The sequence below is a fragment of the Pholcus phalangioides genome, unplaced genomic scaffold (genome assembly GCF_987345545.1).
Source record: "Pholcus phalangioides strain wild (caught in Gottingen) unplaced genomic scaffold, Ppha-v1.0 ptg000010l_1, whole genome shotgun sequence".
Lineage (NCBI taxonomy): Eukaryota > Metazoa > Arthropoda > Arachnida > Araneae > Pholcidae > Pholcus > Pholcus phalangioides.
The window spans coordinates 22,637,090-22,663,107 of NW_028301603.1; the positions used below are offsets into that span (position 1 = coordinate 22,637,090).

Here is a 26,018-nt window from a genome sequence, read left to right on the forward strand (position 1 = left end):
TTTACCTGCTGTTCTCTCGTCTTGGTGGAAAGTCCGGAAGCTATCTGGAATCTCTGGAAGCGAGTAATCCATCTTGACCAGTTTGCAAGTGTTGAAAATGTGAAATTTTCTGGCTGGTTCATCCGTATTGCTGGAATTGCGAAAGAAAAGTGCTCTGAATCAGCTATGTTTACTTTTCAGATAGAAAGTTCCTTGCAAGTACTGATTTAATTTACTTGATGTATATCAGAACATTTTTTTCTGCTGCTACTTTGTTGTTATGGCCTTTTACCGCTGCCGCTGTGTATTATCACTTTATTTAAATCAAGAAAAACAGCACATACACAAATAGCAAGATATACACCTTGCTTATCAGTGCCCCTGCCATTCAGACGGCTTTTATTGTTCAATTCTTTGGCTGGTGATGATGATTATTACACACTACTACATACAATACACCACAATAAGCAATGCACTACTATATGCAGCGCATCACAATATGCAATGCAGCATAATACGTGATTCATCACACACAATAAGCAAAGCACCATAATTCAGAATGAACCATAATACAGTCCTACAATACAATAAGCAATACTGCACGCAATGCGCCACAATACGTAATGCATCGCATTAAGCAAAGCACAATAATATGCAATGCCCCACAATATGCAATAAGAATTTCATTACAATACAGCACATGATGCAATACAATATGCAATGTGCCACCATTTGCAAATACACTGCAATAAGCACTGCATTACAATAAGCAATACAGCATGTGATGTACTACAATATGCAATGCATTATGATCAGCAATGCACCACTATTTGCAGTGCCCCACAATGAACAATTCAGCACAATATGCAATGCACCATACAACATAATAAGCAATGAATTACCATATACAGTACACCACAATAAGCACTGATTTACAATAAGCATTACAGCACATAATGCACCACAATCAGAAATACAACACAATATGCAATAAGCACTGCTTTTCAATAAGCACCACAGCCTGTGATGCAATACAATAAAGGCAATGGATAGCAATACACAACACACAGCAATATGCAACCCACCACAATCAGCAATGCACCGCAATAAGCAATATAGCACGCATAACAATATACAATGCAGCACAATAAACAATACAGCACAATATGCGATGCATTGCAATAAGAAATGCAACACAATACACTGTAAGCACTGCATTACAATAAGCAATACAGGCCATGATGCACTACAGTATGTAATGCATAACAATACACAATCTAGCAAAATCAGTAATGCACAACAATAAGCAATTCAGCAAAACAGGGTTTAAGCTAGATAAAAAATTTCTTTCGCAAAAAAGCGAAAATGGGGAGAAAAGCTTTAACAAACTGCTACAATGCTAATGTAATGATTGATGGTTGGATGTCTACTCGTTCCGTACCTCCTGTACGAATTTTGCAAAAGTTGCTACCACTTCTTTCGCATTCTAAGATTTTCTTTCGCATTTTGCGAAGAATTAGACCGTAGCTTAAACCCTGCAGCACAATACACAATATTATAAGCAATACAACATGCAATGAACTGCAATCTGCAATGTACCACTGTTTGCAGTGCACCACAATAAGCAATACGCAATAACCACTGCAGTACATTAGGCAATACAGCACGATGTACTACAATATATGAAATGCACTACAATATAAAATACACCATGCAATGTTTTCATTGCATTAAGGGTTTTTGTATGCGTCGCTGCAAGTGACCAGGCAAAGACACATTGAAAATGAACAAATAATTTATTAGGTTTCTTAACAACAAAGAATTCTGAACTGAAAAGTTAATCACCTTTTTCATGAGTCTGGGAATTCGAAGGGGTTGGTGAGTCCACAAATAATCAGTCCTCTTGACGACAAGTAGTAACGAGTCCGTAGGGTCTGGTTGAAGGAGATGAGCTATCGGCGACGATGAGTTAGTGGGGTCCACTCAGTGGAAATGGGTAGTCGACAACGAGTCTGTAGGGTCCGGCCAATAACGGTGAAGTCATAGAATCCGATTAGCAGCGACAAGCAGTCAACAGAGATGAGTGACCGGCGACAACAAGGAGTCTGTAGCAGTGATGGCAACTCGTGAGAAAAATTGGCCAAAATTGGTTCACATGGGAAATTTCGTGGCATTTGTGGGAAATTTTGAGAGTTCATCAAACAAAAGAATTTTTGTTGAAAAAAAATATATAAATGCAAAACAATGCTTTTCTAGTGTAAAATACTTGACTGCATATTTCTACCGATAGATGGCAGCGCAATTTTTGGAATGTGTGGGAAAAATTTAGTCAAAAGGGGAATTTTGCTTGACGAGGTTACCATCACTGGTCTGTAGGCCTGGTTGGCGGCGACGAGGTCATAGGGTCCGATAAGCGGCGATGAACTATCGCTATCAAAATTGTAGAATCCGGTTGGCAGAGAAGAACGATCGGCGACGACTCCGTAGGGTTTCAGTCGACGAAGGTGGTCGATCAACGACGAGTCTAAGTTTCAGTCAGTGGTAATGAACGATCGGCGATGACGAGTCCGTGGGTTCCAGTCGGTGGCGATGGGATACGTAGGCTCCCGATATTAGATTTAGTCCATCTGATGATGACGAAGCAAGAGCATTCAAGAACGTTAGTCTAGCATAGTAGATCGAGAAGAGTCTATCTGACACCTCGGCATAGGCAACTTCTGGTGGAGGTGATCCTCAGAGAAGGGGGAATTTCAGTTATTTTTCAGAGACCTCAGCAATAACTTGGCTGATCGCTTCTAAAGATGGAGAACTCTTATCACACCAGCAGTGCTCATGCACAAACAAATCACAAAAGCAGCCAAGTAAGAAGGAATTAAGAAAAGTTATTTTGTATACAGAACAGGGTTGGCCACAGAACAATAAACTGGATGAGAACTTGTATGAGAAACGACATGAACTGTCTTGAACAAGGGACATGAACAAGGGATTTTAATATTCAACAATCGCATTTTGTAATACCAAACAAGTTGAAGAACTGTGATATGTAAAATTTATGAAGGTCATGCTGGCATGACCAACTTTCAATGAAATCAGTAGCCAGAATGTCAGTATGGTGGTGATTAGAATATGTTTGGACTGTAACATAAATCATCCACAAAAATTTGTGAATCACCCCTATTGTTATTACAGGCAGAGCTTGGGACTGAGTACACGTTGACTTAGCACAGCTGAATGGTGATAATTGGCTTTACATCATTGACTATCATTCTCGATGGCTAGAAGTATTCAAGCTAAAACAAGTTAAATCAGCTCATGTGATTAAATGTATCCGACAGATGTTCACTTCATATGGAATTTGTCGCATAACTGTGTCTGACAATGGACCACAATTCAAATCATCTGAATCCAAGGAGTTTTTCAACAGAAATTGAGTCAAACACGTCAGAACAACTCCATACCATTTCAGAAGCAGTAGTTTGGCAGAGCAAGTAATTTGCACTTTCAAGACAAGATTCAGAAAAACCTCGAATCAGTTTAAAGACCAAGAACACCAACTACAAGTCTTCTTATTCAATTATCGTGCAACTGTATACTGTGCCACAAATGCCACTACAGCTAAACTGTTCCTCAACAGAGAACTGTATACTGTATTCGAAAGGCTGAAACCAGATCATATAAACGATGTACCAAGCCTGAAGTCCAAACTGTACCATGACGAAAGATCACAGTAGTTTCAAGCACTGGGATGACAGAAGATAGTGCAAGAAATTTCGTAAAAAGCTTTTCATACCAACTATTTAAACTCAAGAGTCCTCCATGGAAATCTGCAATCATACAGCATCGAGAACAGGTCCTTTGTCATATAGAACTGCAGATGGTCAATGTGTTCATTCAGATCATTTAAGAAAGAAAGAAGAAAAAGAACAGACTATTGATCAACATGAAGTTACTCAACATGAACTATGCAATCAATCACCTGTCTCAGCTTGAACATTCAACATGCTTCAGTGAAAATCATGAACAACCCACAGGGTCTATCCCACATTTTGATGATGACAAAGAGCAACAAGCACCTACACCTTCACCTGGTGGATCTTTGAAGAGATGAGAGGTGGATCTGACCTTGATCAGAGCGTAAGAGGAAATCACCTCTTGAGATTTCACGAGAAATTCACCTATTGAAATGGGGGAGGGGTAAATTTAGGGTATCTGGCAACACCAAAGAACAGTATTACTGCGCAGGCAATGGCAATACCTGGGCAGAACATAGATCATCAATAACGAGAACAGCCACTTGATCCTGGTCTCCAAGAACAAGAACATTGACATTTTTTGTATTTTAGTATTGTATTAATTATGTAACGTAGATTAATAAAACGAACATCACACAATAAGTACAGACTGTATTGTTTGCTGGTTAGTTATCAGTAGGGTTCAGATTTCTATGTCTTTGCATATTTACTTTTTTTTTAAATATTTCGCTATTTTTACATTGAATAGAGCATATTTTCAAAGTTTTAAAGCATATTTTGCATATTGAATAGTTTTTGATAAATGAAAATTTTTTCCTGGCTATTCAATTTCGGCATCAGACTAGTTTTTTTGTCCCTGCCTCTGAAAGAGCTCTTTCTTCATGGTAACTAACATGGGAAAAAATTGGGTAATATTGGTTCATGGGGGACATTTTGAGAGTTTTTATTAAATAAAAAGAATTTTTTTTTTTTTTTTTAAATTTCGTGCAATGCTTTTCTAAAGGTAAATACTCAGCTAGATATTTTCATCTATAGATGGCAGTACATTAATTCTAAATCTGTGTGGTGGAGAACTTGATGGGATTACCATTACTACATCTGATCAAGTGCGAGCAGATCCAGATAAAAACTATAGGGCCTCAATATTTTCAAATTTCTTGGAAGTTACTCTTACAGTAACTGTAAATAGTTTTTGCATTGATTGTGAATGATTCGTGTATTATTGAGAAATTTAATTTTCAACATGCCTAAAGGATTTCACAAAGGAAGCACAAAAAGGACTTTACAGAAACTGAAGAAAGTCATTTCTGAATATGGTGAAAGATATATACAGATGAAACAATATTGTTTTGTCAACTGTGTGATACTAAAGTTGCTGCAGAAAGGAAATCCACTGTGCTGCAGCATATCAACACAGAGAAAAAGGGAATGAGGTCTTCAACGACTAGAGGGCAAGAAAAAATATCTTTCCTTTTTTCATTTTTTACATAAAAACATTTCTGTGTGTTTGGTACATCTGAGATAGGAATTAAAAAAATTTAGGACATGTTAATTATGTTAATTTAGGACATTTTTATAGGGCTTATTTACAGTTTTTTAAGGCCATAAATACATTTTTTATAGAGCATTTTGTAGAAGTTTTTAGGGCATAAAATTCCTAGCCCTGGTTATCCGGATGACCATTAGCATGCTTTTTCACATTTCTTTAAATGATAAATAGTCTGGCCGGCATTCCTATTCAACTTTCTGATTTAAGTGGCGACTTTCTCTCTAATGACAAAACATGAGGCTTGGCTGGTTTCTCTCTTGCCAATTGAAGGTTGTCTCGATGATCAGCCAGAAAATATTGCATAATGCTTACATATACAGGGTAGTAAAAATAGTCCCTAGGCCACATTTCACTGCCGTACTGTTGATCTTGGTGGCATCATCATCAATCGTTGAGTATTATCTACTCAATATGATTCAATATTCCTGCAAGACAAACTGCGATACTTTACAATGGGCATGCAAGTGTAATGGACTGTCCCAACAGCTTGTGGGGTGTGCCAAATCAATGTATGTAAAAGCAACAACATCACTTATAACTATGAATCTAATGAAAGTTATAAAAATGATTAATTAGTGTTTTTTCTGCACTGAAACATTTCTGTAACAATCTTTCTTTTGTTCAGCCATCTTTTCAGCCTTTAGTGTTTTCTCACATTGGTGTATTTGTATTGTAATAACAATGAATTATTTCAATTGGAAAAGAAAAGAAAAAAAAAACAAAGCTTTTAAGCAGTAATTTGAAACGAATAGTGGACTGTTTGAAGATGTTTTAATTTTAAGCATACCTCAAGTAGCATTTGCCTTAAATCAAGAAAACTACCCAGCCATTTTGAAATTCATTTTTAGGAATGTTCCTGTTGTCCAATTTTGGATATGTTGTTCAGTAACGATTACTGATTAAAATGCAATTTAAAAAGCTTCTGCACATTTTAGTAGTGTGAACTTTTACTTAGGACTTTAGGATTTTTTCTTAGGACATGTTTTTTCTTACGTTTAAATATTAAACCATAAGAAAGAAAACATGTGCAAAATAAAAATTTGAGCACTTTAGGATTTGAATTAAACTCATTGTTTCCAAAAACTGTAATCTGGAAGTGTAAAGTGGAATCTGAAACTGTTCTTAATGTAAAACATTCAAAAATTGGAACTTTTATAAGAATCTCAGAACACTTGGAGTATAAATACATTTTGAAATTACTGTATGGTTTGTTTGTTTTTATTTTTACTCCATCACTAAATGATCCAACAAAGTCATTTATTTATACAACCATTATTGGAAGAATCCTTCATTAATGTTTGAGTTTTGAATTGCCCATAAACCACTTCTAACTCTGGTTTTTACTACATTCATTCCAGGCAAAAATACTATTTTTCAAAGCAATTGTTAGTCATTCATTTGATCTGATACGCAAAAAAAATTGAGCAATTTGACATTAAATGAAACGCTTGGTTGGCCAAATAACGTCTATGTTACTTTTTTGCTAATAGTTTTTTACTGAATAATATTCCATATAGCTTCTGTTACGTTCCTTAAGTGTGTTCCCATGGAAACCAGTTGTAGTTGCTATGGCACTTTACACAGCTGCAATCCAGACAGACAGACATGACCGCCCACAGAGACCATCTTGGGATGGTTTGTGTTCTTTCCCAAAGGGATGGACGGTATCGGAGAGCAATCCAGACAAAAGAGGTGTTTCCCTAATTCAGCAATGACTTTCATTGTGTCTTCTCTCAAGTTTGAAAAAACGACATAGACCGTTGTTTGGTCAAACGCTTCAAATAAACAAATTGATTGAAACCAAAGTTGATGATGATCTAAATAGAATATAAAGTTTGCTAACAGCATCTGTGTGGAGATCAATAGACATAGACCACAAATAGACATCAGAGTGCTTGTTGAAGATACTCCATCCCTTGTTGGACTTGGTGAGCACCCTTCTTACAGGAAATGCAATTTGATATAAGGTGGCTACATTAGAAAAAATATTAATATAATCAGCAATGCAATCTAGAAACATAAACATAGATATCTAAATTTTTTTAATTACAGTGATATCTCGACTAACAAAGATGATTCATTCCGGAATCAGGTTCTTTAGCTGAAACATTATTTCTCACAGTTTTCTATAGAAAATTGTTTGATTCATTCCAGGTTCTGCTCAAAATTTAAAAAATATAAGTTTTTTAAATCGTGAAAAGAATGTTACAAAAAGATAAAAACTGACTGAAGGCAGCAATGAATTCAAAATTAGATAAATGAGAATCTACAGGAAGATGCAGATACTGAAGATCTGGGTTGTTGGCACAACCCAGTGGAGTTTGTAAACTTTGTTCCTGTTAACTTTGGTCTGGATGTACACAAACCACTGCACCAATTTTTGATATCACTCCGCATCCTTTACCTCTATTAGTTGACCTTCCCCTTCATTACGTGTTGAGTAACACATGAGATTGTTTCTCAAATGTGAGATAGAAAAATTCTTTTATTGCAAATTTACAGAGAATAAAGTTTTCACTATTTTTCAAATTTTGTTGAAATAAAAACTGTTAATAATAATTTAAAAGAGAGAGGTGTTTTTGAAAATATACTTCCAGCCCTGATTTTATATACATTCTGTGGGAGGGGAATCAGCATCGCAATACTCATACATTATTACCAAAAAGTATATAGGAATGCTGAAAATATCCAAAAAAAAAAAAAAATAGACCAAATTGAATTTTTTTTAAACTTAATGAAAATTTCGAACTGAAGAAAATTTTAAATTGACGGAAGAAATAACTTTGAAATGAAATACAATATTGTGACCTAACGAAAGAAATTGTCTTAAATCTAATGAAAATTCAGAATAAATGAAATAATTCCAGAATTGATGAAAATTCAGCATTTATGAAATTATTGTAACTATAAGTATGGGAAAGGTCTCTTATAAAACAAGGGCTCCAGTGCGACACAAAATTACAAATAACTTACCCTTTTTGTTGCCGTTCTTTAATTTATTACTTATTTATTTTACTTTATTTTTTTACAGCACTTCAATATTCTACTAATTGGAGATTGTTATATTATCTGGTAGGAGTGAAATTCCTTCTATTTCACTTTCACTGGATGTTGATGAACTCTGTGATGGATTGATAATTAGCTCTTCAACAGTCAGATCAACATTAACGTCCAGTTGCCACAGCTTCTCCTCCCCGATGATATGAGAAATCGCATTTCGTCAATTGTCCACTGTCACACCATCCAAAGCAGTAGCTAATAATTCAGACTTCTGGAAGTTCAAAAGTTTTGTTTGTTTTTTCGACCAACAAAGCCCTTATCTTTTCCCCAAATTAATTCTATTGGATTCAGCATCCAATGGTATGTAGGTAACCGCAGGACTTTGTTACCTGATCTACAACATACTTATTGCATCCACTTTTGTATTTTTTCACAAGCTGTCGCAGTTCCACTTTGATGAGGGAGTCATCCAATATTTTGTATCTTTGCTTCAACCAATTGATGATATCCTGTTTCTTGCAGGACGAATTAGGTTTTCTTCCCATGCGAATGCTGTGGTATGAAGCGTTGTCCATCACGATGACACTATCTGGATGAAGTTTGGGCAGTACGCTCTCAAACCAGGTCTTGAAAACTTCGCCATTCATGTCCTGGTGATAATCTCCAAACTTTTCTGGACTCGAATAACAGTAGGCTACCTTCAACCATAGGCGGAGATTGACTTGGAAGTCTGGGGGGGGGGGCAAGGTCACTATTGCTGGGGGGGGGGCACAATGATGATGATATATATATGATGATTAGATCAGTCGACTCCACCTTTGACGCTGAGGGGGAAATGCCCCCCCCCCCCGTATCTCCGCCCATGCCTTCAACGAAACCACTATCACTTCCAATATGGGCTCTACAATTAGCCTTTTACCCTTCCCAACGAGGGCTTTCAACCTTATTGATAAACCCTCCAGGTATGCTTGTTGTTTAGTCATTAACTATGTCCCACAACGGTAAATCATTCAACCATAACACTTCACTCATAGTTAGTAAAACTGGGGGCAGATGACAGCACTACACATAACAAGCATTACACAGAAACAAACTTTACGTCAGGTTGCACTACACGTACACGCACATTCCCGCACGTACCGATTCGTTGGGGGTTCCGCGGGGGGGGGGGGTTGCATGTGTGGTGTAGCAGTAGTAGGTAGGGGCTCGGGGATCAGCCACCTCGTTGGGCAATTTGCCTGTTGTGGCGTTGTATTTGTATTTGTATTTATTTGTATTTGTATTTATTGTGCTGTCATACCACACTCGACTGGCTGTGTGCCTTTCATTAATCCAAGTCTCATCTAAAAAGTAAATAGTTTCACAGTCATTTCGGAAATGCATGATTGCTCTCAAGTACTGCCTCGGCCATAACATTGTCATCTCTTTCCACAATGACAGGGGTCTTGCTCCTCGCTTTATACAAAAATCCAAGACTTTTAATTCAAGTAACCAGCAAAGCATCATTCTTTCCAAATTCTGCAAATCTGGAATGTCTCATTAACACATTGCATAATTTTATTCAAAGTGGGAATTTCATTTCTTTTAAAATAATTATGAATCATCACATGAACTGCATTCCACACAAAATTATCATATTTACCAAGCACAGGGTTTTCTTTTTTCCTTTTCTTTCCTTGTGTAACAACCATTCCCGCATCCTGAAATAGGGTGTCTACCAAATATCAAAAGCAAAATTCTGTGACTTTTCGGGGATTTTTTGATGACTTTTCTGTGACCTTTCCCACTCAAAAAATTTGAAAAAATAGGATGGGGGGAGGGTACCCCCTCTGGACAACATAATAAAAAAATCCCTACAAACTTTTTTTGTTGGAAAATTTTAAAATTAAATTTTTTTTTTCATAGCACACTATTTCAGTATCCTGTAAGATTGACTCAAGCCAAAGCAAAATTACAGAAATGACTTGGTTACAAAAAAAAAAATTGGCCAAAATAGGGTCTTGGAAACCATAGAAAATTATTTTCTGCTCTCCTTACAATATATATAATACATTCTTTTTTTGGGAGTCTTCAACAGCCCAGTCTATCAACTCTCTTTGACAATACACACGACAAATTATGAAGATATGAACGTTTTTTAAGAATGACACTCTTTCCATACCACTTCCAAAAGAAAAAAGTGTAAATTACAAGGTCCGATATAAATAAGTCAAGGTGGACCAGATGGTTTTACTATGTTGTTCATCCTTTTGAAAAAGGATTTATTTAAATTTTAGTGGTCAATGCCAGTGTAATCATTTTTGACAAATGAAGCACTTTCATTTCTAGCTCTTTACTTGAGCATTGTAAGTATTGTTTTTGCCTCTGCATGCCTTAAAAATACAGAAAGCGACTGAATGCTATTGGGTATCATCAAAGTCATAAAACTTAGAATAGGTCTATTTACCCAACTGCTTTGTTATGCAAACTGTTGTTTCACCTACACACAAAACGTGCACCACAATTTTGAACGATGAATGTTAGTTACTGTCCAAGACAACGAAGAGAAGTAAATACAAAATATTTTTTTTCAACCAGGCAGAAGTTTTTAATGGCTACTCTACTTGTTGAACCCTCAAACTAAGCAAATGAATAATTAATAAACCACCAAATGGTCACTGTACACCGCCCCCAAATAACCTTAAAAACAATGCAATATCTGCTTTGGTAGAATCATTAATTGCAGTCTACTACATTTGTATTATATTTGGCATAATGTCCAAGATTCCCTCCTCAATTAAAATCAATTATAAAAATTTTGATGATAGGATTTTTTAAAAAAGTAGGAAAAGTAGGACGAGTGGGAGCCCTGCATCCAACAAAATGAGCCATGCTGGACTGTTTTCTTACATAAGTTGTTCCCAAACTGTGAATAGCGACCACCTGGGGTGTTTGGGTTAACAAAATAGAAGGTCTTAATGAAAGGGGGAATGCAAGTAAATTAACAAAAAAGACCAGAATTTTGTTTCAAATTTTTAAAAACTTTTAAATTTAAAGTTGACTTAAATACAACTCCCCACAGAAACTGGACCCTAAGGGCTCAAGCCACATAAGCCCCCCCCCCCCCCGCAACTCTGACGAAATTTTAAAGTAGCCTATCGTTCAAGACAGGTTTAGTTTGGTATACATGCAAAATTTGGTGACGATCGATCTAAAATTTATTGAGAACACACACACACACAGAAAATCAATTTTATATATATAGACTAGCTATAATACCCGGCGCTGCCCGGGTTTTCTTCAGTGAGGCTGTTTGGATCACGTGATATCTCCCTCTTCCTTTGAGGGACATGCGAACCGTGTCTAAGTTAACCAATACGACGACTTCTTGCGCGACTCATGAAATAAAGAAATCTAGATTTAAAGAAACATACAAAAATGAATACTTTTTTCCCTTTTTTTAGGGGCGCTAAGTATTTCGCTTCCCCCCCCCCCCCCCTGAATTTCAAGGTATCCATCTCTGCCTGTTTCTGCTTCCAAAAATGCTTAGCTAAAGCTATGGAATTTCTTCAATATACTTTACGGGTTCATAATTAATTTTAAAACAACATAAACTATATCCATTTTTCATGCTTGAGTGGATATAAATAAGTTGAAATCAATGTTATTGCATGCATATCCAACTCAAAAGTAGGTCCGGCTAATTCATTACTTCATATTTAATCTCCTGGGCTTCGTATCTCTAAGCGAAACTCAATATTACAAAAATCGAGAATTCCAATACAATTTTTTAAATTATTTATGTGTCAGAAAACCCCACCAGATTTCAGCATTTCTACAGTAAAATCGGCAATTTTAACACTGATTCCTATGAGGATCACCCTTTTTCTGACTCTCAAACAGATGCTGATGATTATTATGACGTCTATTCAAAAAGCCTCATTACTGAGAGTATTGAAAATGTGGCAAACCATTATAAAGGGCAAGCAAAGGACCAGGACCAGTTGATATCTATCCCAGGGTCCTCAGGGAATGTGCTAATGAATTGTTGGGCCAGTCGCACAGATATACAGGAGTAGTGTTGTTGAGGGTATCGTCCCAAGAGATTGGAAACTTGCTAACGTTGTTCCGATATTTAAGGGTAGTAGAGAAGCAGTGTCAAATTATCGTCCAGTGAGTTTGACGAGCTCCCTCTCGAAAATTTTGGAAATTATCATCAAAAGGCAGTTTGTGAAGTGGATAGACGAGAATAATGTATTGACGGATAATCAGCATGGGTTCAGGAAGGGGAAGTCATGTGTAACTAACCTCCTTTGCTTCTATGATCACATGACGAAGGCTTTGGGTAAGGGCAAGAATGTAGATGTTGTTTACCTTGATTTCCAGAAGGCATTCGATCGTGTCCAACATGGTAAACTCTTGAAGCGTCTACACAAGATTGGAATTGGTGGCAACTTGCTGAATTGGATTGAATCGTGGTTAAGAGATAGGTCGCAACGAGTTATGGTGAACGGGGAATTCTATAGTTGGACAGACGTCACAAGTGGAGTTCCTCAAGAAAGTGTCCTTGGCCCCATACTTTTTTCACTTCTTATCGATAAACTCGATCAGGGTATCGATGGGATTACTAGCAAATTCACAGAAATGTGAAGCTAATGGGGGGGGGGGGGGTAATCGGGAATCAAAACGATAGGGAGTTGCTCCAGACCAACTTAAACAGGATTGCAGCATGGGCAAATGAATGGAGCATGACGTTTAACATTGATAAGTGCATGGTTGCTCATTTTGGTTCGAACAACCCATGGTTCTCTTACGAGTTGAATGGTGTCATTATCCCGGATGCAACTAGGGTCACCAATTTGGGAATTCTCATTGACGAGCGGCTTAGGTTTTCTGAACAGTGTTCAGTAGTGGTCAAAAAAGCGAATAGAATGCTTGGTCTCATTTTCAAAAAGGTCTCTTCGCGTTCTCTCAGTCATTCTTCTCGCTTTTTCGAGGTTTAGTTCGTCCTGGACTGGAGTATGCCGTAAGGTTTTGGAGACCATACCTACAGAGGGACATAGACTTGGTCGAAGGGGTGCAGAGAAGAGCTACGCATGTCCTTATTGCATAACGGGGCTTGAGTTATGAAGAGAGACTTCATTTTTCGAATATGTTTACATTGGATGAACGCAGGTGTCGAGGAGGTATGATCGAAGTGTTCAAAAAAAAAAAAAATGGGATGGATAGGATGGACCATGAACTTTTAGTACACCGCTAATCGACTGCTTTTACAAGGGGACACCAGTATCGATTGGTGAGGGACAATGCAAGGCTATGGTGTCGCAGGGAATTTTTCTCTAATAGGGTTGTTAATAAATGGAATAGCGTACCCCTGGAGATAGTAAATTGTATCACAATTGACACGTTTAAAAAGAAATACGATAAGCATGTTGGGGTAAATCGAGAAGCTATCCATACTTAGAATAAAACAACCATAAGTATTCTTTATGGGCATTGCATAATATTTTATCATGTGTATATATTGTTTACAATTTTTGTTAATTGCATTTTTAATTGGGTTGCTATATTTTTGAAATATATGACATATTTTTATGGGCATGTTTTTCTCAGCCACCTCGTTGGACATTTTGCCTGTTGTGGTGTTGTATTTGTATTTATATTTGTATATGAAGTAAAATACTGGAGAAAAAAAAATAATGGTTTTTTGACCGTTAATATATTTATTCTGGCTCGCAACACAAAATTCATCGAAATAAGTCTGGATCGCTCCGATTTAAAATCATTCAACTAGATACTGAAATGCAACCCATCATCCCAGATTCCAATTATTTTTGTTGTTTATTACTTCTACCATCCTTGTTGACCATGCAAAATTTCATGTACATATCTCAAAAACTTTTTGAGAAAAAAAATGTTTTCTAACCTCCCAAATGACGTCTCTAAGGCTAACCATTCAAGCAATATTATTTATGAAAATATATCATAACTTCGCAGGCTTTCAATACATTCAAAAGAAAATTTCACTAAAATACTCACAAAAAAATTCAGATTATGAATAGAAAAGAAAATGTAAACCTTAGAGGAAAAAAGTCATTTAAATTCAATTTTTTTTTATTATTAATTTTTTTATTTTTAACACAATTTTTTAAACACTTTTTTTGGATGCACAGCATGAATTTTAATTATTATTTTTTTAATTTAATCCTATTATTTTTTTAATTTAATCCTATTAATATATTAAGAGATATATTAATATATAAGACTGTAGAAGAGTAAATATTATTTTGACAGTTAATACATTTGAGTAACAAAACACAATTGTACTTATATGACTACATTTATTATATTTGTACATTTGGACTTAATATAATGATTCATGCTTAGTAATAAGAAATTTATATTTCATTTTTTATGTACGCTTATACATTTATTACAGTATTCACTAAATTAAGTTTCATGAGTAGTTAATGCAAATAATTCAAAACAATTAATAAATTTTAAAATTCTAGGATTAAATGAATTCATGAAATAATTAGAAATGTTAATGTAATGTGTCAAATCAGAGTTGGTGAAAAAAAGGGGTTTTGGTTTAAATTCATACTTACACTAAATTCATTTATTGTAATAAAATATTTTTTAAAATTAAACCTTCATGTTTAGATTCTTAGAAAAGTGTTCACATTCCAAATAATTAAAATAATAATTAATTTCACTATTAATTGATCTGTAAATATTTCTTATGATGCAACAAAGGCAAACTTTGCAATCTGATATATTTTTGCATAAAGAATTATTTTACATTTGATAAATCTAAATAATATCCTTAATCATATACATAGATGTATTTTGAAGTTTTTTTAACATGCTTAATTATAAAGTTTTTTTACCAAAACAGTGTTGCAATTTTTTTTAATTACTTTGATTTTTACAGCATATATTTGAATAAACATATATGATAAATATGAAATGGTTATACTTGTGTCGAAAAAAATTCTACATTATAATATTTAATACAGGCCTATAGATTTTTCTCAAGAAATACTGTAATTTAAAATTGCTGATAAAAAGCCAGAATATGAGGCATCAAATCACAAAGAATGAAATAATTATCAGACACAAAAAATGTTTTTCTGTTGTAGCTAAGAGTATAATTGTAGTAGTAATTGTAGTAAATGTCTTCATGTTGTAGCTGAGGCAGATGGAAGAGAGTAGAATTAAAACCTATATATAATGCCTGGTGGTGATATATTAGATGTGATGTTTCTTGTTGTGATGAGGGTTGTAAAAAATAATAACTTCTGTGAAGATATAAACTATGGCACACTGGTCTTTGTCCTTCAGAGGGCAGCTGGTGTCTTATTTAATTATAAGACTTTATCATCCCAGCAGGTAATGATAAAGTCATTGCTGCTGCTTCATTGAGAAAACTAAAACAAAAGTGTTAGAACTAAACTGCACCTTCCCCCCTCCCCCCCCCCCCCCATCAAATGATGCAAGTCTCAATTATGATCTTGCTGAAGACATAGAATGTGCTCCATAAAGTGACTTACTCCAAGGTTAACTAATTTTTCTTATGATAAAACAATTTCCATTTGAGCTAGATATTTTATATCATTTTGGAATTCAAAGCAAAATGTCAGAAAAGACACTTGAAATTTATAGTGTTGGAAAAGAAACTAGATCTGATTATCATAAAAAATTTATGCAAAAGTGAAAAATCTGTTACCCTTACATCATTGGACCCATCAGACATCAATTGTTTGATCTGGAGGAGTGGAGCAATTTCTGAACATTTATCTACTGTGTGTAAGCATCATAGAGCTTTTTTCTCAGTATGAAATATACCTGAAAGCATGCTTTAATCCTTTTAAATGTCATAAGAAAAAATTACAAAAGGTTTAAGGAAAGTAAACTTGTATTTTTCATGTATATTTTATTTCACATGTATTGAAAATCTGCAAAGTTATGATATATTTTCATAAATAATATTGCTTGAATGGTTAGCCTTGTGAGGTTAGAAAACATTTTTTTTCTCAAAAAGTTTTGAGATATGTACATGAAATCTTGCATGGTCAACAAGGATGGTAGAAGTAATAAACAAAAAATAATAATAGGAATCTGGGATGATGGGTTGCATTTCAGTATCCAGTTGAATGATTTTGAATCGGAGCGATCCAGACTTATTTCGATGAATTTTGTGTTGCGAGTCAGAATAAATATATTAATGGTCAAAAAGCCATTAATTTTTTTCTCCAGTATTTTACTTCATATATTTAGGAGAAATTTAAAATAAAAGTTGTTTTGGTAACTGCTGTGCCTCTGGTCTAAAAATACGTTAGAAAAATTGTATTTTTTCTAATGAAAAATTCCACAAAAACAAAGTTTACATAATGTTTTTGCATGTAAATTTTAAATGTAAGTGTATGAATTATTTTCATTCATATTCTGTATGTTTTTGTGAACACTTTAGTGAAAATTTCACTTGAATATATTGAAAATTGAAAAGTTACGATTTATTTTCTCAAACAATGCCACTTAAAAATTGAGCCTCTGAAAAGTCATCTGCATCATTTTTTGATAAATTTCAACATTTTTTTCCCAAAAAGTTTTAGAGATATGCAAATAATATTTCACACGGTTAATAAGGATGGTAAAAGCAACAAATAAAAAAAGGAGTGGAATCCAAGATTGATACTGGGGCACAAGTCAATATCATTCCACTCAAAGTATTCAAATCTCTAAACGTCGAATGTAAACAGAACTTATCGCCAACTGATGTTGTTCTGATTTCGTATGGCAATCACAAATTAACTCCCGAAGGAGTCATTTCATTATCTTGTAATACTGAAAAATGTTCTAAGCTGAAACTCCCTTTTGTAATTGTAGATGTTCAGGCCAAACCTATTCTAGGTTTAGAAGCATGCAAACCAGGGTTGGGTTTTTGACGTGACAAGTGTCAAAAACTGGTTTAAACTGTCAAAGACCGGTTTAAATCGTCAAAAACCTAAATGAATGCTTTGGGATGTTTCAAATAGAATAGGTATATAACTTAATGATGAGGCACTTTGATATTACAATGTTTCATTTTCAAACACTAATTTATTAAAATTGAAACAAAATATTAATTATAATTTGCGATTTTGAATTTGAGGTACAAAATGTCTAGAATAGATATATAATTAATAGTATGGTTCATTTTTACCACGTAGCATCCGATAACATGTAACTAATTTTGCGCATTTTTCTACACCTAAACGATTTCTAAGTTTTGAATGGACAAATCCAAAGTTAGAAAATACTCTTTCAATGGAGGCTGAGCTGGCGGGACTGGACAGCAAAAGCATTGCTAGTTTTATGAGTTCAGATGCAGGGGGCTCAGCTGAAAAAGCATTACATTTAGAAAGTCCTTTCCACCAAATCACAGGGTTTGTCATTCTTCCTGCTGCACTGAAATAAGAAGGTGGATTTCTTCCGCTTCATATGAAATTAGCAATGGCAGACAACCGTTAATTTTCTCTGTTGCCCATGTGCGAGCCAAATCACTTTGCACATCAGTCAGTCCTTCACCTTTATATTTTGGGTGCAAATTATATGCCAAATAATGAAATGGTCTCAGAATCTGGTTCATCCTGTTTTGTATCTTTTCAATGTGAGGCTGAAGAGCACTTTCTTTAAGGAGGCTTAGCCAAACACGGCATGAGTCAGCTATTGTAGCTGTATCTGTTTGAAGAATATCCAATGCAACACTTATTGGCTTGAGTTGGAATGAAAGATCTTTACACTGTTTGTATAAATTATAATTGATTAAAATAACAATTCCTTTGTCAATGTCATTTTCGTGATCTTCTACTATTTTCTGAAAAAATGGCCTATTGTGTAAAAATGTTTCAAGACAAGTAAGTGTACTCTTCCATCGAGTATCACCAGGTAATTGGGGTTTTATTGACCCCATATGTTCATTAAGCCATCCCGAAGGCAAATGATAGTTTCTAAAGTATTTTTGTATTTTAACCACCTGTTTGAGCACAGCTTCAGGTGTTAGATCTTGTCTGAGTAAGTTGAGCCAATGAGAAGAGCACCCATATGCTATTAAATTTTGGTCAATCTCATTAAGCAAAAGTTGCCTGGCTTTCTCCATTACTTTCGCATTATCAGTTACAACTGCCTTTACTTCACAAGAATATTTATCGTGGGCCAAACGTATGGAATTGTCAATTATTTGCTTGTGGTAATCTGCATTTTTCATAATAGCACCACACTCAACAGCTTCAAGAAAATAGGATTTACCTTCAGAATGTATACATGTAGCTATGACTGGATCGTTATGAATATTGCTCCATCCATCTTCAATTAAAGTTACAGCTTTTCCACTGAGATTGTCTTTTGCAGTTTTCTCAACCTCTCTTGTAACTTCATCAAGCAATGACTGAGCCAAAGCTTTTCTACTTGGGGTATTATAACCAGGTCGCAAAGCAGAAACTAGATCTTTGAAACTTGAATGTTCAACAACACTGAATGGGATATTATTGGCATAAAAAAACTTTGCCACTAATAAATCAATTTTTTTAGTTGTAGCAGAATTTGATTTCACAATGAAGTCATCAATTTTTTGCTTCTTTTTTTGAGTGAAAATTTCAGGTTCTGTTGATTCCAACAAAATAATAGGCTGTGAAGCAGTGGACTCTGTAGATGTTGATGTAGTTGCTTTTTGTACATCAGGTATTTATTCAACATCATTGCCCCTTCCAATACACTGAGCTATATGGCTCTTCATCCTGTCCACACGATTACATCGCATAACTCCACAATTAATGCATTTTGCATATATCTTTCCATTTTTCTCTACTTTAACAAAATTTCGCCAGACTATATGCTGTGGCCTTCCACCACGATTCATTATATTTTAAACTAATAATAGATTAAATATTTATGATTTCTTAGAAATTGGTTTCACTAAACATAAAAATATCAAATGAAATTTCTGAAATTGGTTTCCATATTAATCCTCACTACAAGGGCGTAGCGAGGGGGAGGGACTTGGGGGTCTGGTCCCCCCCCCCCCGAAATGTGAGAAAATGACAGAAAAAAGGGAAAAAGATGGCCAAATCCATTGTTCTGTCACTTTGGTCCCCTCCCGAAATGAAAGTGGTCCCCCCCCCCGAACGAAATTTCTGGCTACGCCCCTGCCTCACTTCTTTACAATTCAAACAATAAATAGCAAAGTTGGAATTTTCTTTAGTACACTGGTCTTTGTCCTCTAAGGGCAGCTGGTGTCTTTATTGGATTATTAGACCATCTGCCCCTAGCATGATAATGCAGTCACTACTGTTGCTGCTTCTTGGTGAAGGAAAAAGAAAAACAAAACCCTGTGAGATAATATACCACTACATTTAGATCTGTGATGCAATCCCCATTCATGAATTTTCTAAAAATAGAACGTCAGAATGCATAGCCCAAGGTTAAAAAATGTGGTAAGAATTAGCAATTTTGATATTGTAATATAACTTAAGTAACTAAGATACTTTATATAAAAAATATGTATATTCAGGCTACTTTTATAAGGTCTTTTTGAAGGGAAAAAAACCACTTACCATTTAAAAATATACCACCAAATGTAACCCAAGAATAGAAACTGTGGTAACAATGAAAAATTTTGACTAATAATGAACTAATTAATTTTTCAGGAGAAAAATTATTTTAGGATAATTTAGTATTTTGATAGCTGGATATATATATTCTAATGTACAATAAGAATATTGTTTTAAATATCTGGGATTGTCTAGATAATATAATAACAGAAATCAACATTATATATAGCAAGCATGAAAGAACTTTTTAAACATGTATCTGTTGTAAAAAAAAAAAGTAGAGCAGATGTTGATATGCAAATATATATATATATATATTCATATATAAGTAAACAGTTGAAGAAATTTTAGAAGGTTGAAACTATCTTGAATACATTACATATCCTTCCGTAGTTTTATGCTATGCTTTACTCAAATTCTATATTTTACAAGTATATATACATGTATATAATTGTCCAAAATAATTATGTAAGGGGGGGGGAAGATTATTTTAAAATCACACATTATGTATTGCAGCATAGTCACTTTAAGCATTACATGCAATCAATGTTTGTATTTTCAATGGGAATTTATATGTTGAAAAGCAGTATTTGAGGTTTTTGACGGTGGGTTTTTGACGTGACAGTTTAAACCGTCAAAAACCTGCCAACCCTGATGCAAACAATTGAATCTTATACAGTTGATAGATCTTGTAACTATTGATTCTAAAGTAAAGGCCATTGAAACATATGAAAGTGTATTTACTGGTTTGGGACAATTTCCGGGAGAGCCTCATAACATAGTTGTAAAGAATGAAGTGGTGCCTGTAATAAATGCCCCCAGAAGAGTACCCTAGTCGCTATATAAAAAATTGGGTAAAACATTAGACGAGCTGGTACAATCCGGTGTTATATCGCCAGTTCACAAACCAACTGATTGGGTCAATAGCCTAGTAATAATAGAAAAACCAAATGGGAAATTACAAATTTGTCTTGACCCCCAGAAATCTCAACAAAGCCATAAAGGGGGGAAACATCACATTATTCCATCAGCTGATGAAATTATCAATAAGTTAGAAGGTAAACAGTTTTATTCTGTGCTTGACTTGGAAGAAGGATTTTGGCAGATACCTTTGGACGAGGCCAGTTCAGAACTATGCACTTTCAATTCGCCTTTTGGGCAGTTTAAATTTAACAGGTTGCCATTTGGAATTAGCTCTGCTCCAGAGGTTTTTCAGAAAGCCAATCAAAAACTGTTTGGTGACATAAATGGGGTTGAGATCTATTTCGATGACTTGATAGTAGCAGGCAATGACAAGAAAGAACATGATCAAATCTTGCTGAAAGTCTTAGAAAGGGCAAAAACAAGCAATGTGAAATTCAACCCTGATAAATTTCAATTTAGGGTTAATGAAGTCAAGTATGTGGGCCTCTTAATTTCTAAGGATGGAATAAAAGCTGATCCAAGCCACGTGAAGGCAATTATGGAGTTTGAAAACCATCCAACAAGAATGACATACAGAGATTGCTTGGTATGGTTAATTTTTTAGCAAAGTTCATTCCAAACGTGTCTGTTGTGACATCTCCTCTAAGGGAACTGCTAAAGAAAGACATTGAGTTTCAGTGGAACCATGAGCAAGATCGAAGCTTCGTGAATCTGAAAAGATTGATCAGTTCAACTCCTGTGTTGAAAGTATTTAACGACTCCTTGCCTATTGTTATTCAGTGTGACAGTTCCAAAGATGGGCTACTATTGGATGATGGGAAGAAGATCATCCAGTTTCTTTTGCATCCAGGAGCCTGTCAGAAACTGAAAAAAAACTATGCCCAGATTGAGAAAGAATTACTTGCCATAGTCTTTGCATTTGAAAAATTTCACAACTTGATTTATGGCCACAAAGTACTTGTCAAAAGTGACCACAAACCATTGATTTCAATAATTCATAAGCCCATCAGCAAGATCTCAACTCAATTACAAAGAATGCTTCTCAAATTACTTAAGTATGATTTCACTGTTGAATACTTGCCAGGCTGTCAAATGCATATTGCTGATGCATTGTCAAGGGCTTACATTAAAGACACGGGTGTAGACGATCCAGAAATGTTGTATGTTGTACATGAAATTTCCAGATCACTGCCTATCAGTGAGAGGAAACTGAAACAATTCCAAAAATGTACTGAGCTTGACCCAACCCTTCAAGAGATAATTCGTTATAATAAGAATGGTTGGCCCACTGACAGATGTTCAAGCACTGTCAAACAGTACTACAAGCTACGAGATCAGATATACATAGCTGATGGGTTGTTTTTTAATAACAAACTAATAGTCCCTGAAGCACTTCGTAAAGATATGTTATGTTTAATACACGAGTCACACATGGGGATTGTTAAGTGCAAAGCAAGAGAGATCTTATATTGGCCTGGCTTATCAAGAGATATTGAAAGAATAGTGTTGAACTATGATATTTGCGAAACATTCAGGAAGCAGAATGTTAAAGAACCACTGACATCACTCAATTCCTAACAGACCTTTTTCTAAGGTTGGTGTTGATCTAATGGAATTCGGAAACAAATACTATCTTGTATTGGCTGACTATTTCTCAAAATGGATAGAAATTGAGGCAATAAAGGACAAAAGTGCATCGGAAGTAATTAGCACACTCAAAAGCCTCTTCAGTAAAGTCGGGGTACCAAACCAAGTTGTCTCAGACAATAACCTTTTCAATAGCTTACATTACAAACAATTTGCTGATAGATGGAATTTTGAGTTCATTTTCGCAAGTCCCAGGTATCCCAAAAGTAACGGAATGGCAGAAAAATCAGTAGGAATAGCCAAGAGCATGTTTAGGAAATCCAATGGCGATGAAGAGAAGATTTTGGTTAATTTAATGGAATATCGGAACACGCCTCTTCCTGATGTGAACTTATCTCCCGCTCAATTACTGTTTAATCGTCGGCTGAAAACAAAATTACCCATTTCAGAAAAATTGCTCAAAACTAAGTTAAACAAGAATGTGACCTACCTTATCACTCTTTTAAATATTAATTTATTTGGGAAAATTATTATTTAGAACAGATTTCGTTTAGCAGACCAGTCATAATGGTTCTCCTACCTGGAAAGAAATACCTGCTACCCGATTTACATACTCAGTCAGAAATTTGATCAGATCTCATTTTTATGAGGCTCTTTCTGTTGCAGGGGGAATGGGCAAGACCCGTCCATATCGTCACCCATGAGCAGGGCCATCTTAACAGCAGCATGGATCCTCTGGGCGAGTGATTTTTCTAAGGCCCTACCTGGCAAATTTTCAAAAATTTCAACTGGTTCTACTTTTTGTAAAAGCCAGGGTCGGCACGAGGCAGCAGCATAAGGCAGCACTTTTTATGACAGTGTTTTAACTCTCGCAGATCGGAATCATTTTGAGGGTAAAGCGTGGTTGGGTAAAAAAAAAAACTCAAGTTAATGCAATACTTTTGAAATGCTATTCAAAAGTCTTTGTTGTTTAATGCTCAATTCATCTCAATACACCTCATTTATACACTTCCAAATCAGAGGATCAAGAATCAGAGGATTCATCAGGTTGAGGCCTCTACAGAAACTGGTTTCTGAATTACGTTTTTTGTCTCCATGGTAAAGGACTATTAAACTCCTTATCAACTTTTTTTTGGCCGAATTCCATGGCAAGTTTGTATTACTTGTTCATTTTTTGACAAATGCCTTTTTCTCAGCCAACACAATACTATAAATATCTCTAGTATAGTGCTCTTACGGCTGCCCTAAATTATCTGTGACCCACTCCTCTTGAGAAGGCTGTGACCGAAACTTTGGGAACTATTGTAATAGGGAGAAAGAAAACTTTTTCAGATAGTCATATCCAAAGAGCGGCAAAATTTCTAGGACCAACTCTGGGTGGGCCCAGGCGTTAAGACGGCACTGCCCATGAGAACTTATAAAAGTAATCATTTTGGATTACAGATACATTTATGGAATAAATTATGCTTGTGAACCAAAGTTCCACTGCATATTATTTAACTATCTGTTATTGTCATGAAAAAAACCCCATGGCTCAGTGTGATCACATTAAACAGCATGCAATTAATTATTTATACCGCCAGGCAAAAAAAAAAAAAAAAAAAAATCGGATATGATTTTATCATTTCTTTTTTCAATTTTTTTCTTGGGAGGAAGAGAATAGCTGTTAAAATTTTTCCATCTCATGATCAGTTCAGGGGCAGCATGTGTAAATCTGTCCAGAGAGGAGGGCGCGCGTCTGCATCCCCTACCTGTTGGCCATGGGGGAGGGGTTATGCTAAACGCAGTTGGGACCCTAGGTATAATTTGTACGAAACCGAAGGTTTCTATAAAAATAATCAGACAAAAAGAGTCGTCCTTTCGGCTTACGTCTTTTCAGACACCCCGTTCGGGAAATGGAGGGGGGGGGGCGGAGTAGCAAATCAGCAGAACTTCAATCAATGGGTCTTTGCTTATCAGCAAGTTTTTTTTGGCTACAGCAAAGAAAAGAAATCGGAAATCCAAAACAAACCTCTGAACCAATTCATGATTGAATCTTTTCTTTTCTTCAGTACAGTGATGGTGGCAACCAAAGCGCTTGCAGCCTCTTCAAGCGTTTTGGTGGCAACCTCTTCCCACAAAATTTCCCTTTTGACTAGGCTGACCATATTTCCTTGAGAGAAATACGGGACATTGGGATTCCAAATACGGGACATCGCCAATTATTACCAAACACGACGCCAAAATCAAACAAAGTTGCCAAATATTGCTGAAATTACGGGAAAATCACAACAGCGGGAAATGATGCATTACTGCAAATTGCAGTGGATCAAAATGTATTCCACGAAAAAAAAAAACCGTTCACCAAGGCAAATGTGGGAGATTAATATTCTCATATATAGTTGTAACTATCATAAAATAATTTATGAGTTGAAAGATAATGTCAATCTTTGACTTCAATAAAGAATAAAAATTCAAGTAGGCTTCGTGTAAAATATGGGAAAAACCGGGACACTTTTGCCAAAAAGTCGGGACGGCCAAAAAAAAAGGAAATACCGGGACTGTCCCGGGAAATACGGGACGTATGGTCACCTTACTTTTGACTAAATTTTTCCCATGAATCCCGAAAAATGTGCTGTCATCTAGCGAGGAAAATACGTAATCAAGTATTTTTCAATAGAAACAATAGAAAAGTATTGCACTGCATTAATTTCTTTATTTTTTTTCAAAAAATTCTTTTGTTAGATGAATTAAATTAGTCAAAATTACCCACAAATGTAGGGTGACCATACGTCCCGTATTTCCTGGGACAGTCCCGGTATTTTCTCTTTTTTTGGCCGTCCCGACTTTTTGGCAAAAGTGTCCCGGTTTTTCCCGTATTTCACACGAAGCCTACTTGAATTTTTATTCTTTATTAAAGTCGAAGATTGAAATTATTTTTCAACTCAAATTATTTTATGATAGTTACAACTATATATGGGATATTAATCTCCCACATTTGCCTTGGTAAACGGTTTTTTTTTCGTGGAATACATTTTAATCCACTGCAATTTGCAGTAATGCATCATTTCCCGCCATTGTGATTTATCCGTAATTTCAACAATATTTGGCAACTTTGTTTGGTTTTGGCGTCGTTTTTGGCAATAATTGGCGAAGTCCCGTATTTTCCCGTATTTGCAATCCCGATGTCCCGTATTTCTTTTGAGGAAATATGGTCAGCCTACACAAACGCTAAGAAATTTCCCACTTGGGCAAATTTTGGCCAATTTTTCCCACGAATATGGGAAATTTCCTTACGGCCGTATTCACCACTCACGGTCCTGAAACGCGGATCAGTTGAAACCCGTTTCAGTTTTAGAACGAATTTGGCATTCACCAGTGAGTCTCGAATGCGTATCAAGTGAAACTCGGTTCAGTTGGCGAGTATTTGGCGTATATTAGCTTGGCGAAAGTAGATCCGACGCTGATTGGATGAAGGGTTTTTGATCTTCTAATGAAGTAGAAAACTCAACGGTTGGATTCTTGTGTTTACGTTTTTCAACAATTTTTTTTCGATAAGCAAAATATGGTTTTATCATCCCCTTTTTAATGGAAATTCCATTTCATTCCAGCTACTGTTTTCTTTCCTACTTCCGCTATATCTATAATGATGGTTTTTCATTTCGCTACGGAATTGCT

The 26,018-nt window shown here is 35.5% G+C and overlaps 1 protein-coding gene across 1 annotated transcript in view; it reads right to left on the minus strand.

Annotated features, from left to right (window-relative positions):
- LOC149081134 (uncharacterized) overlaps window positions 1-24,508 on the minus strand; it is a 109,405-nt gene extending 84,897 nt beyond the window's left edge. The window contains exons 1-2 of the mRNA XM_089238293.1: window positions 24,373-24,508; window positions 7,124-7,251 (exon numbers count right to left, since the gene is read on the minus strand). Of these exons, the coding sequence (XP_089094419.1) occupies window positions 7,124-7,251; window positions 24,373-24,508 (264 nt within the window). The remainder of the gene's footprint in view (window positions 1-7,123; window positions 7,252-24,372) is intronic.
- Between the last annotated feature and the right edge of the window lie 1,510 nt (window positions 24,509-26,018).